Here is a 19,326-nt window from a genome sequence, read left to right on the forward strand (position 1 = left end):
CGACTGAAATGAAAACAAGTTATCTCTATTGTGTGCAATTTTTTAGTTTACAGCATGTAATTGACACTTTGGAGCCCTTGAAGCTCCTTTCAAAGGACATTATTCAGGACATTTATCTTGTTAGTATGCAACTTTTTTGGTTAGTTTTGCTACTTGCGACCATGCCATGTCAGCAGTGGTGCATGTACTGGTGTTGAACGAGCAGGCGCTCTCATCCTAGATGGGCATGGCCGGTGGGGCAGGCGAGCAGTGCTCACGAGCACCCTCTTGCAGACACAACTGCTAGCTCAGCTTTAGCGCTGGGCTTCATTTCAACTTCAATTACTTTGACACTACCAATTCAAATTTTTCATCTCTATTTGACTACATCACCTATAAAAATGGAGAGTCACTGGTGTGAACAATAAATTTGATGGCTTGAATTACAATTTAAAATGAGTTTAATATGAGCCTTGTTCTTATTCATTTTTTACTTTGAATGATAGAAAATATATCAGAAAGAGATCTACCCATAAAATATTAAATTTGAGGAGGAAAGACCCCTCAGATATGCCCAGATTGCAACAGAGAGCATCTAGAGCTTTCACTTTTCAAGGGACCCCAGCTGATGTGACTTATTTGCGCTTGTGTTTTGGGGTTGTGTCATGCACAACACTTGCATAATCTTACTTCAAAAAAAAAATTCAGACCCTAGAGACATATGCCACTGACATCCCTGCAATATGGACATCATGCTTGTGTACAAGAGGACATTCAAATTGGACCCTAAATAACTTATGTTTTGATCTCTGAATACCTAAATCAAATATCAGGTTGTCATGTTTACCCCACCATAAATAGGCCTTATTATTTCAACTAAAGTTTGAAGAGATTGTCTTTCTCATAATATAAACCTTATGGTTTCTTTAAGATGTTTTATGGGTATTATACTATATCTCTCATCCAATTTTTGTCAACTTTTCAGCCTGATCTGTTCAATCATGCAATTTTTAGCTTGGAGTAACCCTGTTAGTATGTTGATTGTTATCCGTATTGTGTATTACATTTTGATTCCTTCATACTTAGGGAACATACAGCTGTATTGTATGCACATCGGAAAAAGTGTATGGTTTTCAAGCAAGGCTCATGTAAATTTGGATAGTTATGATAAAAAGAGGTGTTTTAATCATAAGAAATTTTTATTTGTTAAATGCTAGCATACCCAGTACTATTCTGCTACCACCAATTCAGAAAATAAAGTTGAAAAGAACAACACCACCCAGATGATTTATGTATACAATTTCTAAATTATTTTTCATTAATAATTTTCGCAAGTTTTTTTTTCAAACAGGAAGCTTGTTCAACATCGGCAGTCTATTCTGCAAGGCAATTCTGTGTCATCAGATAAACAACCCAAAAGAAAAGCCCCAGACCTTCCTAGACAGACTTCTACTGAGCTGCGAAGAGCACCTTCACCTCCTATACAAAATAAGTCTCCAACACAACCAGAACAAGCAGCAGGATTATCTCGCACTCCTAGGTCATCAACAAAAACTAGAGCTGCCCCTAAGCCACCCCAAAGGAATGAAAGTACGAAGCAAAGCCCTCAAGATCAAACTGACTCACAAGATTCAAGCCAAACATTAGCATCTTCTACACTAATGTCATCAACTAAATCTGACAGGGAAATGTCAAGTAACAACAGTTCAGGATCCTCCGAACCTGTCATACCAAAGGGTCTACTTGGTGAACTCGTAGAGGAGGTCAGAACAGAAACTAATTTGAGCTATGACATGTCAAAACAAGCAGTGAGAATCATCTTGCAAGGAGTTGGATCTGCAGTACCTCAAGTTGCAAATGTCATGGCTGCAATTCTCTCAAGTTTGACTAGTGATCTTGTGAGTAGAGTTACCTTATACATTACATACAATCACAGAAAATTAATGTTATCTCATGTCTTTTGTCATTGGAGTAGTAGTCTACTTTCATTTATTGTGAATGAATACAATTTGCTGTTTTCCAGCATATTTTTCAGAAAGGTGGTGAGCTAATTGTATTTGATATAAATTCATCCTGATTATTTCTTTTTTTCTCCCCCTTCGAAAGCAAAATTCAAGAGTCATAGAGGAGGGTGCAAAAGTGTACCCTTTCTCCTTATACGCTGTAGTAGAGCTGCACCATTACATGCCCAATGGTCGCCATCCATCTGTGTCATCCAAAACAGTGGATTTATCAGTCTACAATTGACCTTACTTCACCTCTAATTTATTCATATTCTTATTCATCTAGATAAGAAAAATTAAACGTTCGTAGATCTGCTTTTCTCTTGTTAAAGGAAACCAAAACCCAAGAAGAAAAGCAATCTTATTGGAAATAATAAAATGAGAGGAACATTTTAAAAATATGTTTCATCAAAACCGGTTATGAAATAATCAAGTTATGGACGTTTAAAAGTCTTGTACTTTCTATGGGGATCCTCAAATTGGCAAATGTGCTTCAATATGGCTGACTTTGTGGACAACTCTCCATTTGTTTTGTACACAAATTTTCAGATTTTCTTCATTATCTTTCAAATTGCATCTTGCCTACTTCTGAGCACATCATATGTCATGGGAAATATCATTCACATCACATATGTGAAGGTCAGGAGGAGATAATGTAAAATTATAAAAATAAAGGGAAGAATCTGAAAACTTGTGTACAAAACAAATGGAGAGTTGTCCACAAAATCAGCCATTTTGAATCATGTTTGGCAATTTAAGGATCCCCATAGAAAGTACAACAACACCTTTTAAACATCCATAACTTGCTTATTTCAAAACCAATTTTGATGAAACTTTTATAAAATTGTTTCTGGGCAGTTCCAAGGTAACAGATTGACATTCAGAAACAAGTTTTTAGCATTCAAACAAAGATATCACCCATATTTAAATAGTTATTTGCAAAGAAATGGTACCTGACAGTCAGTGGCGGACCGTGACCCGGAGGAGACAAAGCATTGGGGGGGCACAGCATTGTTCACAAACAATGCAGTGCCCCCCCCATGCTTTGTCTCCTCCGGGTCACGGTCTGCTACTGCTGACAGTAGTTGCTGAAACCCACTTTTCAAAATAATGACATTTGTTATTTTGATCCACTGAATTAATGAGATATAAATATTCATGCATATTTGAGGAGAAAACATATTGCTCAAACTCTGTGAACTTTAAATGGCTATCACAATGTTGAGTTATTGATTGGATTCTATGTTGTTATAGCTTTAATATGCTGCATTACATTGTACATTAAAAATTTGTGTATTTTTTCATTAAATTTGACAACTTAAAACATAAACCCATAACCGGTTATGGAGTGACATGTAAAATGAACTTATGTTTTAAAATTTTCTTTGAAATGATGTAAAATGATGACCTTCAGATTATCCGAAAGAAAATTTGACAAAACAAGCAATAGTTATCTGTTAAATTGAAATTAAGTGAAAAACAATATATGTAGTCCCATGTATAGAATTTTTTGTATGGTTTGGATTCTCTATTGTTATTATTTGTTTGGCGTCACCTGTGCCTGGGAGGCGAAAAGCAAACTGAATCACTGTGACCCGCAGGTCTCTCCTCCCGATATAACTGATTGGGGGGAATGCAGGTGGACCACTACACCGGGGTTTCCCCCTACTCTTATACGAATAGTGCAATGGGTTCTTAATGTGCAAAGGTGGTGACTCTCCTCTACACGGGGCCTCCATTTAACGTCCTATCCTAGGGACAGAGTGTTTTCCATTGTAACATAGCCTGCATCTATGAAACATGGGAGAGACATTTACACACAACGCACTGGCTTCAGTCATCCGCCCGGGGTGGACTCGAACCCACGATCTTTGGTTTGATGGGCAGACGCGTTACCGACTGAGCCAACACCGCTCTCTTCCTATATTCTCCTATAAGGAGACGCATAAGAATTTTTTGGGGAAGCTAATTATGTTCCCCTTTTGTTTTTATGAAATCCCATATAAGTTTTGACAGAAAAATTTGATCCATATTTGAAATATAACCAAAATAAATTTTGCTCGGAATCGCTCTTCTCTCATTTTATTCATTCAATAAGATTATTTTTCTTCTTGGGGTTTTGGTTTCCTTTAATGACTAGTTCTAGAGATCTTTTTCAAATTGTTTAGGATCCTCCTAAAACTAGACCTGAGCATTTACAGACTTTTATCATTGATGGTATCGAATGCAAATTATTGACACTTGCTTCTCCAAATTTCTAAAAAATATAAATTATTGTTCTTTTTTTTTCAATACAGAATATGACAAGTTCTAATATCATTATTGAAGGTAGCAGAGACCATGAAAGGTTAGAGGTCATCTTTAAAGAATTAACAGCTTGTAAAGACGATGCACAGCAGAGAAGTTGGGCTTTGTATGAAGATGAAGAAATCATCAGTGATCACTTGAAAGAACTCATCACAATATTAGTAAGCTATTGTGTTATTAAATGTTAATATGAAATATGAGAAATGAACACATGAATCGAGAAATATGTCAGTGTATTCCTGATTTTATTGTTTGATGTCATGATAGTTAATATGTTATTCATTTGCATGGACAAACTTTGGTGCTTAAGTACAATACTAGACTCCAACGTAGAGTGGCCAGACCCATTTTCCAAATGTTGGAAAAAATGTTGCCATGGCAACAGTATGGGACAGAGGAATCACCTTTAGTGATATTTCTAGTGTTTGGTATTATTTGTTAATAAGTAAATGAATATGTCATGATTTAATGCAAGAACAAGGTATAACTAGATGTATTCTTCAATCCTAATTTACTTCTGTTTTATTGTCTTATATAAGAAACAAAACACTTCCATCATTTTAAAAAACATTTTTTTTCTAAATCTGTTTGCTCCTCTCAAGTGTGACGCAGATCCACGAGTTTGTAAAGCAGTGGTTAAGAAGGATCACTTTGAATACATACATAATCTGGTTTTATACTATCAAATGGTAAGTCGGCTTTGTTTATTGGTATCAAGTTAAGAAAGTTACTTACATAAACCCAAGTAAATGCCTATGGCTGTGAAGCAACTATTTGAATTTAAAGTACTGAAACAAGGGAACAAAAATCACCTATATTGTAGTAAAGATTGTTTTTCCCAATTTGATTTTGAGAGCAATTTTGAAGAAGTATCAAGTTTGATATAATCAAAGGTAAAGAATTTGAAATCAGAAATAAGTTTAGAATGATATTTCATCATTTATGTGCATATAGGAACAACGGTCATCTATTCGCATGCTCTTACTGAAGGTGTTTGGAGCGTTGTGTAACCTTGATCGTGAGGCTTTATCTAGTCTTCTAAGTTCAGTCTTGGTAGTGGAACTGGCTAGGGATATGAAAACAGATCAGGAAAACATCCCTAAACTCTGCTATTCAGCTCTTGTTGCTACCATGTTGTTATCTACTGGAGAACCAATTCCGTTCAGTCATTATGGTTAGTCAAGCACATCCCTTCAGTGAATGACTTTAAGGACGTTCCACAGTTATGTTTGTGCGCTTCGTGATCTGCGCATATTTTAGACTCTGCGCGTTGATGTCACAATGGATGAACAATTGATTAATCAGCTTTAGGTATGAGCTGATTTTCTCCTTATCTGCACTAACTGCAGTTCCGGTGTATTATTTTATGAAGCTAATAAAATGAAATTATTCCCCCAAAAAAAACATTTTGTTTAATTCCTTTACAATTTCAAAATACTTTACTCTGTAGTGCTGCAAAGTATGACGAATATGACCCCGATTTTGAATAAAATGGTAGAGTGGTTTGGAATTTTTCTTCACATAGATACAAAGCTTTTTCTGCATTTTAGGTGTTTTTAAAAGCACATTTGCTCTTATAAAAGCGCTGATAGTTTGAAAACAAGCACATGAACCCATATTTTTTAATGTTTGCACCTCTTAGGTATACCTTCCTCTACAACTTTGCAAAGTTTGATGAAAATGACATGGGTTTCAAATAAAGTGCAGCATTTCTCATTTTCTTGTACTTCTCAAGTTTGTTATTGACATTTCACATTTTTGAGGTTGAGTGTTTGTCATCTTTAGCACATTTTAAGAACTGAGAGTGCTGTTAGACTTGAAAGACCAAACAATTAATAGCCAAAAAAAATAATAATCCATCTTTAGGATACAATTATTGATTATATATAATGGAGCTTTATCGTGATCTTGTGAAGTCTAAAAATGCCAAATTCTTTTGAATGCGCAATTCTTAAGAACATCCATTTGAATTTTGAAGCTCTATAGCACAAAATCAAGCACATGGACCCATGTTAATTTTGCATATTTGAAATATTCAGGTGCTAAAGAATCTATGTGCAAAGTATGAAAATGACATGGATTTTGAATATTTGGGAGCAGAACTACAGAACCATTCGCATTATAGACATTTTGGATGGTATTACACTGTTTCAAGCCAATTTGCAACAGTTTGGACACTGATAGTTTAAAACAGCTCATGGACCACATATTTTTGATGTTTTAATGTCTTCAGAATATATTCATCTACAAATCTGGTGGGTGTGGGGAAAATGACATGGACTTTGAATAGTTAGGAGCAGAACTATGGATCAAGTGGTCCAGTGGTTAGAGCATTTGACTCATAATCGCAAGGTTGTGAGTTTGAATCCTAACTCTGCCATCGTCTCCACTTTGATAAAAAGGCCCAAGAGTGATATCTGTCGTCTATTACGTCAGCCACTATGACTAATTAACCTAAAGGTAAAACGTTTCCAAGGTAATTGGTTATAAACCAGCTTGGCGTTTACCAGCAAAATGCTGTCCTGCTGAGTGCCTACGGGAATTACCACGAACAGAAACAGATTTAGATATTTTTGAAAGAATTATCAGAATTTTGCATGTTTTCGGCGCATTTTGGGCCGTTTCAAGCCAACTTGCAACTTATTTGGACACTGATAGTTTAAAAACGACCATATTGACCCCATATTTTTTTATGTTTTAACGTCTTCAGAATAAATTCATCTACAAATTCAGAGAATATGAGGAAAATGACAAGGATTTTGAATGTTTTGGAGCAGAACTACGGAACCATTCGTATTTTAGACATTTTGGACTGCTGACTCCAAATAGATATGATTTTGCCAATTAAAAGATATTCTCCTACTTTGGTATCCACTCAGTAACATATCCTGAAAGTTTGATGCCATATCGACAGAGTAAAGATGATTCGGACTCATTTGGTGAATTCGTGAGGTCTGAGAGAGGCATAATTCTCTTGATTGCGCAACATTTCATGTCATTAAAATACCAGTACAGCGACTTTGAAGTCCTGAAGAAAAATAATAAGCACATGAAACTGTTTAATTTTTTGCATTTTCATAATGCATAGATACCAAAGTAACTCTGTAAAATTTGGTGAAAATGACATGGACTTCATTTTAACTGTGGAATGTCCTTAATTCACATTTAGAAGAAGCCTATTGTATGAACAAGATTCTGATGACATAGATGATATAATGCATTTGTTGATTGCTAAGAACTAGCCCATTGCAAAAATATTTAATACTTTATTGTTAAATCATAATCTTTAAGCTTCAACAACTAGCCTTAATGATTAGCCCCAAGTAATCATCAAGGTTGGTTGAAGTTTAAACATTGTTTAATTTATCATCCCCAACTGATGAAAATTTTTGTTGAATCTTTGTTGAAATTATCTGTTTCTAATGATGATCACTGTGGTTGATTTATCTTTTATTTAGATCAACTGAATGCAGACTTTGTAAACTTCATGTTAGATTGCATTGAAAACCCTCCACCTGCAGATGAACTAGATCAAGTACCAGACTTGTTTGTTAATCTCATTCTTGCCTTTAATCTCCATCTCAGAGGTAAGCAATTATTAATTCAACAGATCTTAAATGAATATTGTTTTTCTGTTAAATAAAAGAATAAACCCCCTTGTTGTTTGTTGTTGACCCATAAATACTGGGATTTTGGTGATCTCTACATTTAAAGCAGCTCTCGTTTAGATAACAAAACTAACATTTATCCGAAGTAATTATATAGTCTCAAAGGCATGTATTTACAAAGGTGGTTTCAAGTGTATCATGGTACAAAACTTGGACTCTCCAGAATTCTTGTATTATCGCATATGAATTTGGCGCCCTTCGCCATGTGCATAAATGTGCATTCATAATTGGACTATTCTTAGTGTATGTGATGGAATAAGCGTAATTCTGGACCAAAAATCTGCGTTGTACATTGTTTTACAATTGAAACAAGTTCTGTGAATACTGACCAATTGTTCTGAATTAGATATTACGATGCATGGCAATTAGTGCGGTTATCAATAACCTCTTTATCGTTAGTCTTGCCAATAATTGCATGTTTTTCGCCACTTAGCAATAACCGATAACCTTTCTCTCATTGTCGATAATGCTCGCTATTATGCAGGAACAGTGATTTTCCACGATTGCGGAAAATGGACAGAATTCACAGAAACAGCCTTTTGAAACAGAAACTTCTTTTTTTCAAATGGAAAAATATCTATCCTCAAATGCAAAGAACAGCAACAGAAATCACTCCAAAATCTCAACAAAATACAAATACTTACTAGCCACTAAACATGATCTCACTTCGCTACAAGCATAACAATCCACACATTGTGACTGCACTCGACTCCATCACTTGAGTGTATCGAAGACATTCATAAGCACAAGCTCAATTTAGCGACCAAAGCAAGTAACAAATAATGTAGAAGCAAGACGTCTGTGTGTTGCTGCCCTCTACATCTGAAGATGTAATCGCATGTTATCGCGGTGTCTTCAAATCCAAAATGGCGGATAGGTGAAAGTAATTGACTGCCCAGTGCCCAGAACCATGTCCAAAGAGCCCCCAAATTATCAATAAAATTTCAACCAACCCTAAATGCTAATAAAGTTAAAGGTGAGGATGTATTCATGCTAAATATGTTTTTTACAATATGTTATGTAATTGTTTAGATTCAATGAACGCAGATTTTGAAGCGTAGTTTGTACAGTGGCAGATACAAATTTTGACCAGTGCGAGTATTTTGACATTGCTAATCAATGCAATGTGTATTGATTTTCTGTGAAATAAAGGGAATTGTCACCTATAAGATGATCTTTTGTTGAAAGTTGTCGATATCGTAAGATATTTTTAGCGATATATCGACAGATAATTTTCTTACCAATAACAGCACTAATGGCGAAGTAGGTCCTATAGATAACATAATGTAAACAGTTCAGTGAAGATAGCATAAACATACGACTCCATAGAATGATAGAAATATCATTTTGATAAGGAGTGGGGGGTAACATATAGGTGAAATTTTTCTTTCAATTGAATAACTGGTAATATAGAGTTCCTTGATCCATACCTTTTTTGTTGTTTTCTTTTTTCTTGCTTCCATTTTTTCCTTTTTTAATCTTCCCCTCCTCTCTTTTGTTTTACACTTCTTTAAAAAATAATTTATATGGGGGGGGGGGGGGTTAAAAGCCGCTCACTATTCTCCAAGTAGTGCCCTTCTTTTATCAAATACAAAATATGACTATATAAATCAATTTTTTTTAAAGCTACTGGAAAACGATTGGAACTACAAAGGGCTTAAACAATATCTTATACTATTATTATTAATTAGTGTTATTATTATTATTATTTGTTTTGGCATCACCTGTGCCTGGGAGGTGAAAAGCAAACTGAATCACTATGACCAAGAGGTCTCTCCCGATATCGGGGGACTGCAGGTGGACCACTACACAGGTGTTTCCCCCTACTCTTATTGGAATAGTGCAGTGGTTTCTTAACGTGCAGTGGTGTTGACTCTATCAGATTGTATTCCACTGTAACATAGCCTGCATCTATGAAACATGGGAGAGATGTTTACACACAACACACTTGCCTCAGTCATCCGCCTGGGGTGGACTTGAACCCACTATCTTTATGCAAAGCAAGCTTACATGAATACAATTGACAAGATGGTATACTGTACCAGGAATAAAAATTAAATTGATGGAAGTGAAAAACAGAAATAACAATCGAAAGTAACTTAATTTATTTGTTTTGTCTCAACATTGTTAAAAACAATATATGTCAGTCAATTGCTGTCATGCAAACATCATTGTAGACATGAAAGGGATGTGGCTTCATTGGATATAGTGCCCATTATTGTTATTTCACCAAGTTCATTGTTGGTTCAAACTATAAAAGTGCTTAATGCAGACCTTAAAACATTCATGTACATGTATCTATCTGTAAGAATATGTCTTTTGCAATTTTCAAAGATGTGATCATGAATGTATTGTCAATATTCCTTGAATGCACCGATTGCTGATTATATGGTGGTAGCTTGAGCTAAAGCCTGGGTACTGTAATAAGAGTTGCACCATTTATGAATCCAGCAATTATGATAATAATAATAATAATAATTATACTTGCTTATATAGCGCTTAATACTTTGTCAGAAGTCTCTAAGCACTCTACAGTATGCAGAATAATTACCCTGGCTTATTGTTATACTTTTTATTTTCAGTTCCTGCTGATAGTATTGTAATGAAAGTGTTAGCTGAAAAGAGGAATACACGGAGTTTTGGTGAAAGGATCATGCTTCTCATCAATAGAGGAGGTGAGTTGAGTGTGGAGAGCAAAGTTTGTGAGATGCATGATTGTGGATTTGACAATATTGAATTATGAATATTCTTTCTGAAATAAAGCTTGATGTAATATTTCACAATTTTTCTCCTCCAAGACTAGAAAATGAAAATTTGTGCAATACAACGTGCAGTTTTAAAAGTCTATATCTTAATAACAATACACTGTAAAAGTGCTAATAAACAAAATTGTTATATATTATTGTTTTGTTGTAACAAGTATTTTTTAGGTTATGAAATGTATTTACATTTAAAGTTTGCTGATGTAGTTCATATCCCTTCTCTTATAGTGGATCCTGTGAAGATGTTTGATCATTGTTCAGACACTCAAGACTCTCTTCTCAAGTTTATGGCAGACATGTTTTCAAGTCCTGCAACTTCAGACCTCTTCTATTCTAATGATATGAAAGTATTGATTGATATCATTGTTAGGCAGATAACAGATTTGTGTCCAGGTGATCAAGTGAGTACCCCCCCACACCCTCCCTCTAGACTTAAATTTAGTTTTGTAAAATAGGAATCATATTTGTTTGATAATTATGTAAGATCTATTTGAATATTTTGAGAAGTATTAAAAATGTAATACTCCACCATGATGATTTGTCAATAATAATCTAGATAAAAAAGGGAAAAAGTTGAGAAATATGAAAAAATAGAAATAATTCTAAAAATCACCCCCAAAATGATAAAGTAATATTTGAATTGAACAAAAAATTCAGTTTTCATTAAAAGTTTGTCAACTTCAGATCCAAGGTTGTAGGGTATTCCAAGCATTCCATTATAAGACAGACAAATGGAAATTATGAACACATTGTGTTATATTCAAATCATAATAATAAGGCATTTAGGAACGCTATACATAGTACACTATACAGTGCGTATAAAAAAAAACGGGACAGATTTGAAAAGTCTATAAAATTTTTGTTTCAAATTATGATCTCTATATTTTGGTGTCAATACGGAGTCTGGAGTCTAATCCTTCAAATGCCATTAAAATAATTTAGTTTGGTTCATGCTTGAGCGAACACGGAATGTTTTTGTCTGGGTTAGAAAAGGAGGCTTGCGCCAAAATGGCATAAAATGATATATGTGATGGTCAAACTTCTTGCTAATCAGCAGACTTCCTCTTAACCTTTTCATTTTCTTTGCCATAATTTTTGAAATATGTGGTCAAAATTCACTTCCAAATCTACTTATTTGCTTGAATAGTTCTGTTGTTGTTCCTTTTTAATATGTTCTATTAGCTTTGAATATTTCTTCTTTAGGCAAGAACTTTTTTTTTAAACTAAAGTATGGAAGAGTGTGTTTTTTTTTTCAAATCCTTTCATTGTGTGCTACAAAGTTTATGGTGCCTTTGAACAGTGGCATACTGATGGGTTGGGGCTCGGGGTGCTTCCCCCCTAATAAAAAATAATGATCAAGGAAAAAAAGTGGAAACGGAAATAACAGAAAACATAGAAAGTGAAATATGATATCATTTTCTGAATATTATGTCAAAATCACAAAATTTGATATTTTGATAAAAAATTGGAAAATTTTGCTTCCTTGCTTTTCAACTTTTTAAGACATTCTACCCGATCTGCCATATCTTGCTCCTTTAAAATCGACTCAATAACACCATTGCCATAGAAAGACATGAATCCTTTCCTGTTTGTCCTATCAAGCACATAATTAAAATTGGTGAAGGATTCAATAACCCCTTGAAAATAGGATTCATGTCTTTTATAGGTACAATAACAAAATTTGTTTCACATAATTATTAAAGGTACCATAACATAATTTGATAATATTAACATAATAAAAGGATTTGAATAATTCCAAATTCTCCCAATTGATAATGCAAAGCTTCTTACTTTGGTTGACAAAAATTCTCTTCCTACTAATGAAGGAAAATTCAAAGGTAAAAGAAGCTTAAATGAAAAACAATATTATTCAGGTAAATAATACATTTATAAATGAAATTTGACAGCATAATTGAAAAAATATGGCAAAGATAATGAAAAGATTAAGAGGAAGTCTGCTGATTAGCCAAAAGTCTAATCATCAAATTTCCAATTTCTGCCATTTTTGCGCAAGCCCCTTTTTGAACCCCTGACAAACACGTCTCGTGTTTGCTCAAGCATGAAAAAAATTTATTTTCTTAGATGGTATTTCAAAGATAAGATCTCAGAGCATCTATTAACATCAAAATATAGATATAATAATTTGAAACATTTTTTTTATTGTTACGATACTGCAACAAATAACAATGAAATAATTTGAAATTGAATTTCCTTTTCTTTTATTACAGGAAATATAACACTCAAAAACTAAGAAAACATAAATAAATATCTTACGCCTCTTGAGGTGACAGATGTGCAATATATCCGATTAATAATCCAAATGATAAAATCCAGATAAAAGTCCACAATGATGGCGAAGATGAAACTGATGTTGAAGCACGATGAATAACAAGAGTCACTGTAACGAGTTGAAATGTCCGTAAAGACGATGTTGATGATGATTAACAGTCAATTTCAGCAATCCATGCGTTGAAGAGTGTTCATTAAACAGGTTGATGAGGTTGATGATCTCGATGAGAACTGAGAATTCCTCTCTCAAAATAACTGCAAACAGTTCATTGATGGCGGGCAAATAATTCCACAGAAGATAAATATACCAGGTGGAAATGAAGTCTGGAGTGAAACCCTTAGCTCTGATCTGATCTGGTGAAGCGATCTCATATGATGTGATGAGGTCCTTGTAAAAACTGCAGCTTTTATATGCACATTTCAACTATTCTAGATCATTCTAGTATTCACTATTCTAGAGGCTTCTATATAGCATTCACTATTATTTAAGGTTCTAGTATTGTCTTTAAAAAAACATTCTCCTATCAGGAGCAATCACACTCTGGAAGACTCTTGAATGACCTCATTGAAATCAACAACATAGCTAATTCTATTGTTTGGCAGTCTATTCACAAACAACAATAATCCTTGGCCTTTAAATAGGCAGAGGCCTGCTTAACAAAAGCTTTTACAAACTTGTTGTGGAATGTTCTTGATCATTCCAAAATATTCTTAAAGGGGGAAATTACTAAATAAATGAATGTAATTGATTTTACAATTATTCTTATATGTAAAGCTTTACCGTAGTAAAGGTTTCTTTAAGATTAACTTTTCTATATAAGTCATCTATATAAGTCAAGAATCTGAGCAATTCTTTCTTAGTTGTGGGGATTGGGAAGTCTAAGATGGCTTGTATCTTGGCTTCTCTTGGTAGCACTTGCTCTTGACCAACCACATGACCAAGATATGTGACCTTTGCCTTGGTAAATTCACTCTTCATCAGATCCACTACTAGATTGGCTTTATCCAGCCTGTCAAACAGTGCTCTCAAATGATCCAGATGATCATTCCATGTATCACTGTACACTAGGATGTCGTCTATGTATACGACACAATTGTTAAGTCCAGCTATTACTTGATTTGTTAACCTTTGGAAGGTTGCTGGTGCATGTTTCATTCCAAAAGGCATGACTTTGCATTGAAATAAGCCTTCAGGTGTGACAAAGGCTGATATATCTTTGGCTCGGTCAGTCAGTGGCACTTGCCAATATCCTTTAAGCAAGTCTATCTTTGTGATATAGGCAGAATTTTCAACTCTATCAATACAATCTTCTAACCTAGGAATTGGATATGAGTCAGTCTTAATTACTGCATTTACCTTTCGGTAATCAATGCAAAATCTCTGAGAGCCGTCCGGCTTTGGAACCATTACAATAGGAGAACTCAACTACTCTGACTCGGTTCGATTATGTCATTATCTAACATAAACTATTTCCTTATTCACCATTTCCAACTTGCTTGGATTGAGCCTGGAAGGATTCTGTTTGATAGGTCTTACATCACCTACGTCTACATCATGTACAGTTAAAGGTGTACGACCTGGTTTGTCTTTACATACAATCTCATATTCTCTTAACAGGCCAGATATATCATTTCTCTGATCTTCAGACAGGTGTTTTGATGCCTCATCCATATTTCCTAATATCTCTGAGTTAGACAACTTTACACCACATGGTTCGTTCTTAGATACATCTGTATAAGACAATTCATTATCTGTCTTTCAATAGCATTCAACTTCATGTACATCTACATGCTTTTCTTCTTCTTTGACCTGTGTTGTACCTATTGGCTGACTAGCCTCTCGCTCAAAATATTCTTTCAACATGTTTACATGACAAACTCTCTGAGACTTTCTTCGGTCAGGGGTACTGATCACATAGTTGACATCATTCAATTTCTTTTTGACTATGTAGGGACCACTAAACCTAGCTTTCAAGAGCTCACCTTGCAAAGGCAACAACACTAACACTTTGTCTCCAGGCTTGAAACTTCGCTCTTTTCCATTTTTGTCAGCGTGAGCTTTCATTTTCCCCTACGACTCTTTCAAGTGTTCCTTAGCCACATCACAAGCTTTTGAGAGCCTTTCTCTAAACTTTGACACATAGGCTAGAAGGTTTACATCATCATCCTGAACCATAAACCTCTCTTTGATAAGCTTTAGGGGACCCCTAACCTCATGACCAGAGACCAATTCAAATGGACTGAAACCCGTGGACTCATTAGGGAATCCCTAGTTGCAAACAGTAGGAATGAGATCCCTTTATCCCAGTCATCGGGATAGTCTTCACAATAAGCCCTAATCATGGTCTTCAAGGTCTGATGATAGCGTTCTAACGCTCCTTGGGACTGTGGGTGATAAGCAGAGGACTTGATCTGCTTTGTTCCCAACTCCTTCATAACTTGCTGAAATATTCCTGACATGAAATTTGACCCTTGTTCAGAGTGAATTTCCTTAGGCAGACCATACCGAGTGAAAAACTGCACTAACGCCTGTACCACTGTCTTTGCAGTGATACTCCTCAAAGGTATCGCCTCTGGAAACCGTGTAGACAAGTCCATAATCGTCAGGAGAAATCTGTGACCCGACCTCGTTCTGGGTAAGGGTCCAACACAACAAGAACCCTAGTAAAAGGTTCATCAAATGCAGGAATGGGTATCAATGGAGCAGGCTTGATAGAAGGCTGTGCCTTACCAATAATCTGACATGTATGACATGTCTTACAGAAATGCACAACATCTTTGTGCATCTTAGGCCAATAGAAATGCCTCATAATTCTATCTTCTGTCATCCGAATACCGACATGACCTGCCATAGGTAACTCATGAGCCATTTTCAGAATATCCCTGCGGTAACAAGGAGGAAGTACTACTTGGTGAATTATACACCAATCTTCATCAGCTGGTCTCCGGGGAGGTCTCCACTTCCTCATCAAAATGTCATCTTTGACATAAAAGCACTCAGGAACCTTATCAGCCTCAGAACATGCTTTCTGTGACAAGCTTTTTAATTCTGGGTCTGCCTGTTGTGCCTGTACAAGGGAGGATTTACTAAACAAACTATCATTGTTAGCAACAGAGCCTTCAACACTATCCCCATTCAAATCTTTGAAAAATGTTTCAGCTAACCAGACATCAGTACTCTCCTCTACATCAGCAGATTCCGCATCATCCTTTTCAGCTCTACGAGTCTGAGACCTAGTAACAGCACAATCCGGGAAAATCCCTGGAAAACCTTCCTGCAACATTTCAGTTTCAGCTACCTCAACGGGCTTCTCCGAAACCACTGGAGATGCAACAACTCTATCTCCAGCCAAGTCGTTACCTAACAAGAAATCAACACCTTCCATGGGTAATTCTGAAACGACACCAACAGTCACAAGACCACTAACTAGGTCACACCTTAAGTCGACCTTATGCAAAGGAACCGACATGAAATTTGGGCCAATACCTTGAATTAAGACTTTGGCATTCTCTGAACTCTCCGGAGGAAGAGCCAAATCCCCTGGCACCATCAGGGACTGTGCAGCCCCTGTATCCCTAAGGATCACCACTGACCTACCAGTAGCACCAGTCGAACAAGGGGATACTTCACCATCATACAAAAAACTTCTAAAGGTTTCATCAACCTGCTTGACTTCATCAGCAAATACCAGAGAAACACTCTCACTATCTCGATTGGGCTCTGATGGGAAAAACTCCATCGAGGGAACACTTGTTTGCTTGACAAAACCTATGTCTTTCTTAACTTTGGTTGGCATTCCAACCAATTTCCAACATGATTCTTTCAAATGTCCCGATTTATGACAATGAGAACAAATTTTGGAACTACGACTCTCAGACCTTTTGGTTGATTCTGTGCCCCCACTAGCCTGATTCTTGTTAGTGTCTTTGTCCTTGCTTGCATATTTTCTCTCACTAGGTTTATTGTGGGATTCAAATGACCCTTTACCTTTCTTTTTCCAATAATTCTTGAAAGGAGGCCTATCTCCACTACCTTTATGTGTGACCTCAAATTCATCAGCTACTATGGCTGCCTTACTGACTTCAGTTACTCTATGGTCATCTAAGTGAGATTTAATGCCAAAAGGAAGACTCTTTTTGAATTCTTCTAGGAGGACAACTTCCCTAAGGGGAACAAAATCTTTGTCAACTTTCAGTGATCTATACCACTTATCGAACATCATCTCTTGTTCCCTAGCGAATTCAACATAAGTCTGGCCTGATTGTCTTTGCATGTTCCTAAATTTATGTCTGTACGCTTCTGGTACCAACTCATATGCATTGAGAATTGTTTCTTTCACTGTAGCATAGTCACATGATTGCATTTCAGCGAGTGAAGAATAGACTTTTGCAGCCTTTGCAACAAAAATACTTTTAGGAGAAGAGTCCAGTATTCCTCGGGCCAATTCAGTCTCTTGGCCACTTTTTCAAATGACACAAGATATGTATCAACTCCCTCTTCATCAAATTTTGACACAAGGCGAATGTTTTTCACCACATCTAAGCCTTGGGGAGATTTATCTTTAACACAGTTAGTATTAGTATTAGATAACTCCATTTCTTTCAATCTCAACTGGTACTCTAATCTCATTTTCTCCTTTTCAAGGTTGATTTTCTCTTTTTCCAATTCAATATTTGCCAGTTGGATCTGAGCATCCTCTGACATATTGATAGAAGTTTCAGGCTCCTCTGTAAGCTTCATGTGACTAGCTAACAAGTCAATTATCTCTGCCTTCTTTAAACCTGGGGCTAGAGATACACCCAAATGATCACAAACTGTTATCAAATCATCTTTCTTCAGTGACTTCAAATGATCATATGACAATTCTGTCATTGAAAGAAATTCTTCAACATCAAATGTAGCCATAGTGAATATACACAATTACAAGCAAGTAATAACACAATACAGTATATTCTAGAACTTTCCAAAAATTTCCAAAATGTTTTCAATTCAAATTGGCTTTTGTTACAAATTGACTTTCGTCTCAAATTGGTTTTAGTTTCCAAATTGGGGTTCGATTTCTAATTTGCTTTCTGTGCAAATTGGTTTTCGTTTCCCACAAAACTGTTTTAGTTTCAAATTGGCTTGTACAAATTTGGTTTTCGTTTCCCGGACAAGCCCCCAAAATTATTTGTTACGATACTGCAACAAATAACAATGAGATAATTTGAAAATGAATTTCCTTTTCTTTTATTACAGGAAATATAACACTCAAAAACTAAGAAAACATAAATAAATATCTTACGCCTCTTGAGGGTGACAGATGTGCAATATATCCGATTAATAATCCAAATGATAAAATCCAGATAAAAGTCCACAATGATGACAACGATGAAACTGATGTAGAAGCACGATGAATAACAAGAGTCACTGTAACGAGTTGAAATGTCCGTGAAGACGATGTTGATGATGATTAACAGTCAATTTCAGCAATCCATGGGTTGAAGAGTGTTCATTAAACAGGTTGATGAGGTTGATGATCTCGATGAGAACTGAGAATTCCTCTCTCAAAATAACTGCAAACAGTTCATTGATGGCGGGCAAAAAATTCCACAGAAGATAAATATTCTAGGTGGAAATAAAGTCTGGAGTGAAACTCTTAGCTCTGATCTGATCTGGTGAAGCGATCTCATATGATGTGATGATGTCCTTGTAAAAACTGCAGCTTTTATATGCACATTTCAACTATTCTAGATCATTCTAGTATTCACTATTCTAGAGGCTTCTATATAGTATTCACTATTATGGAAGGTTCTAACATTGTCTTTAAAAAACATTCTCCTATCAGGAGCAATCACACTCTGGAAGACTCTTGAATGACCTCATTGAAATCAACAACATAGCTAATTCTATTGTTTGGCAGTCTCTATTCACAAACAATAATCCTTGGCCTTTAAATAGGCAGAGGCCTGCTTAACAAAAGCTTTTACAAACTAGTTGTGGAATGTTCTTGATCATTCCAAAATATTCTTAAAGGGGGAAATTACTAAATAAATGAATGTAGTTGTTTTTACAATTCTTTTTATATGTAACATTATAGACATTTCAAAACTGTCCCTTTTTTTGATACGCACTGTATCGTAGCGTTTACACTGTAGATCATCCTTTAATTCCAAGATTATCAGGAAAGGGGGAAGATTGTTCAATTTAAGTTGTGTTCATAAATCTTATTTAGTTTTTCAATGGAGCATAATATTAAATATGAATTTTTTTTGGCTAGACAATGGAATGAAATGCAATCACACTTACAAACTGGAAGCTGGTGTGTGTACAGAATG

General features: G+C 35.5%; 1 protein-coding gene across 2 annotated transcripts in view; it reads left to right on the forward strand.

The window, feature by feature from the left end:
- LOC121410225 (NCK-interacting protein with SH3 domain-like) overlaps positions 1 to 19,326 on the forward strand; it is a 39,836-nt gene that overhangs the window by 14,721 nt on the left and 5,789 nt on the right. For both annotated transcript variants that reach the window (XR_005969289.1, XM_041602164.1), the window contains exons 3-9: positions 1,331 to 1,877; positions 4,280 to 4,450; positions 4,892 to 4,978; positions 5,244 to 5,463; positions 7,748 to 7,876; positions 10,540 to 10,632; positions 10,948 to 11,120. Coding sequence is in view for 1 of the 2 variants with exons in the window: in XM_041602164.1 (XP_041458098.1) it covers positions 1,331 to 1,877; positions 4,280 to 4,450; positions 4,892 to 4,978; positions 5,244 to 5,463; positions 7,748 to 7,876; positions 10,540 to 10,632; positions 10,948 to 11,120 (1,420 nt within the window). In the remaining variant the exon portion in view is untranslated. The remainder of the gene's footprint in view (positions 1 to 1,330; positions 1,878 to 4,279; positions 4,451 to 4,891; positions 4,979 to 5,243; positions 5,464 to 7,747; positions 7,877 to 10,539; positions 10,633 to 10,947; positions 11,121 to 19,326) is intronic.

Source organism: Lytechinus variegatus, chromosome 3, assembly GCF_018143015.1.
Source record: "Lytechinus variegatus isolate NC3 chromosome 3, Lvar_3.0, whole genome shotgun sequence".
Lineage (NCBI taxonomy): Eukaryota > Metazoa > Echinodermata > Echinoidea > Temnopleuroida > Toxopneustidae > Lytechinus > Lytechinus variegatus.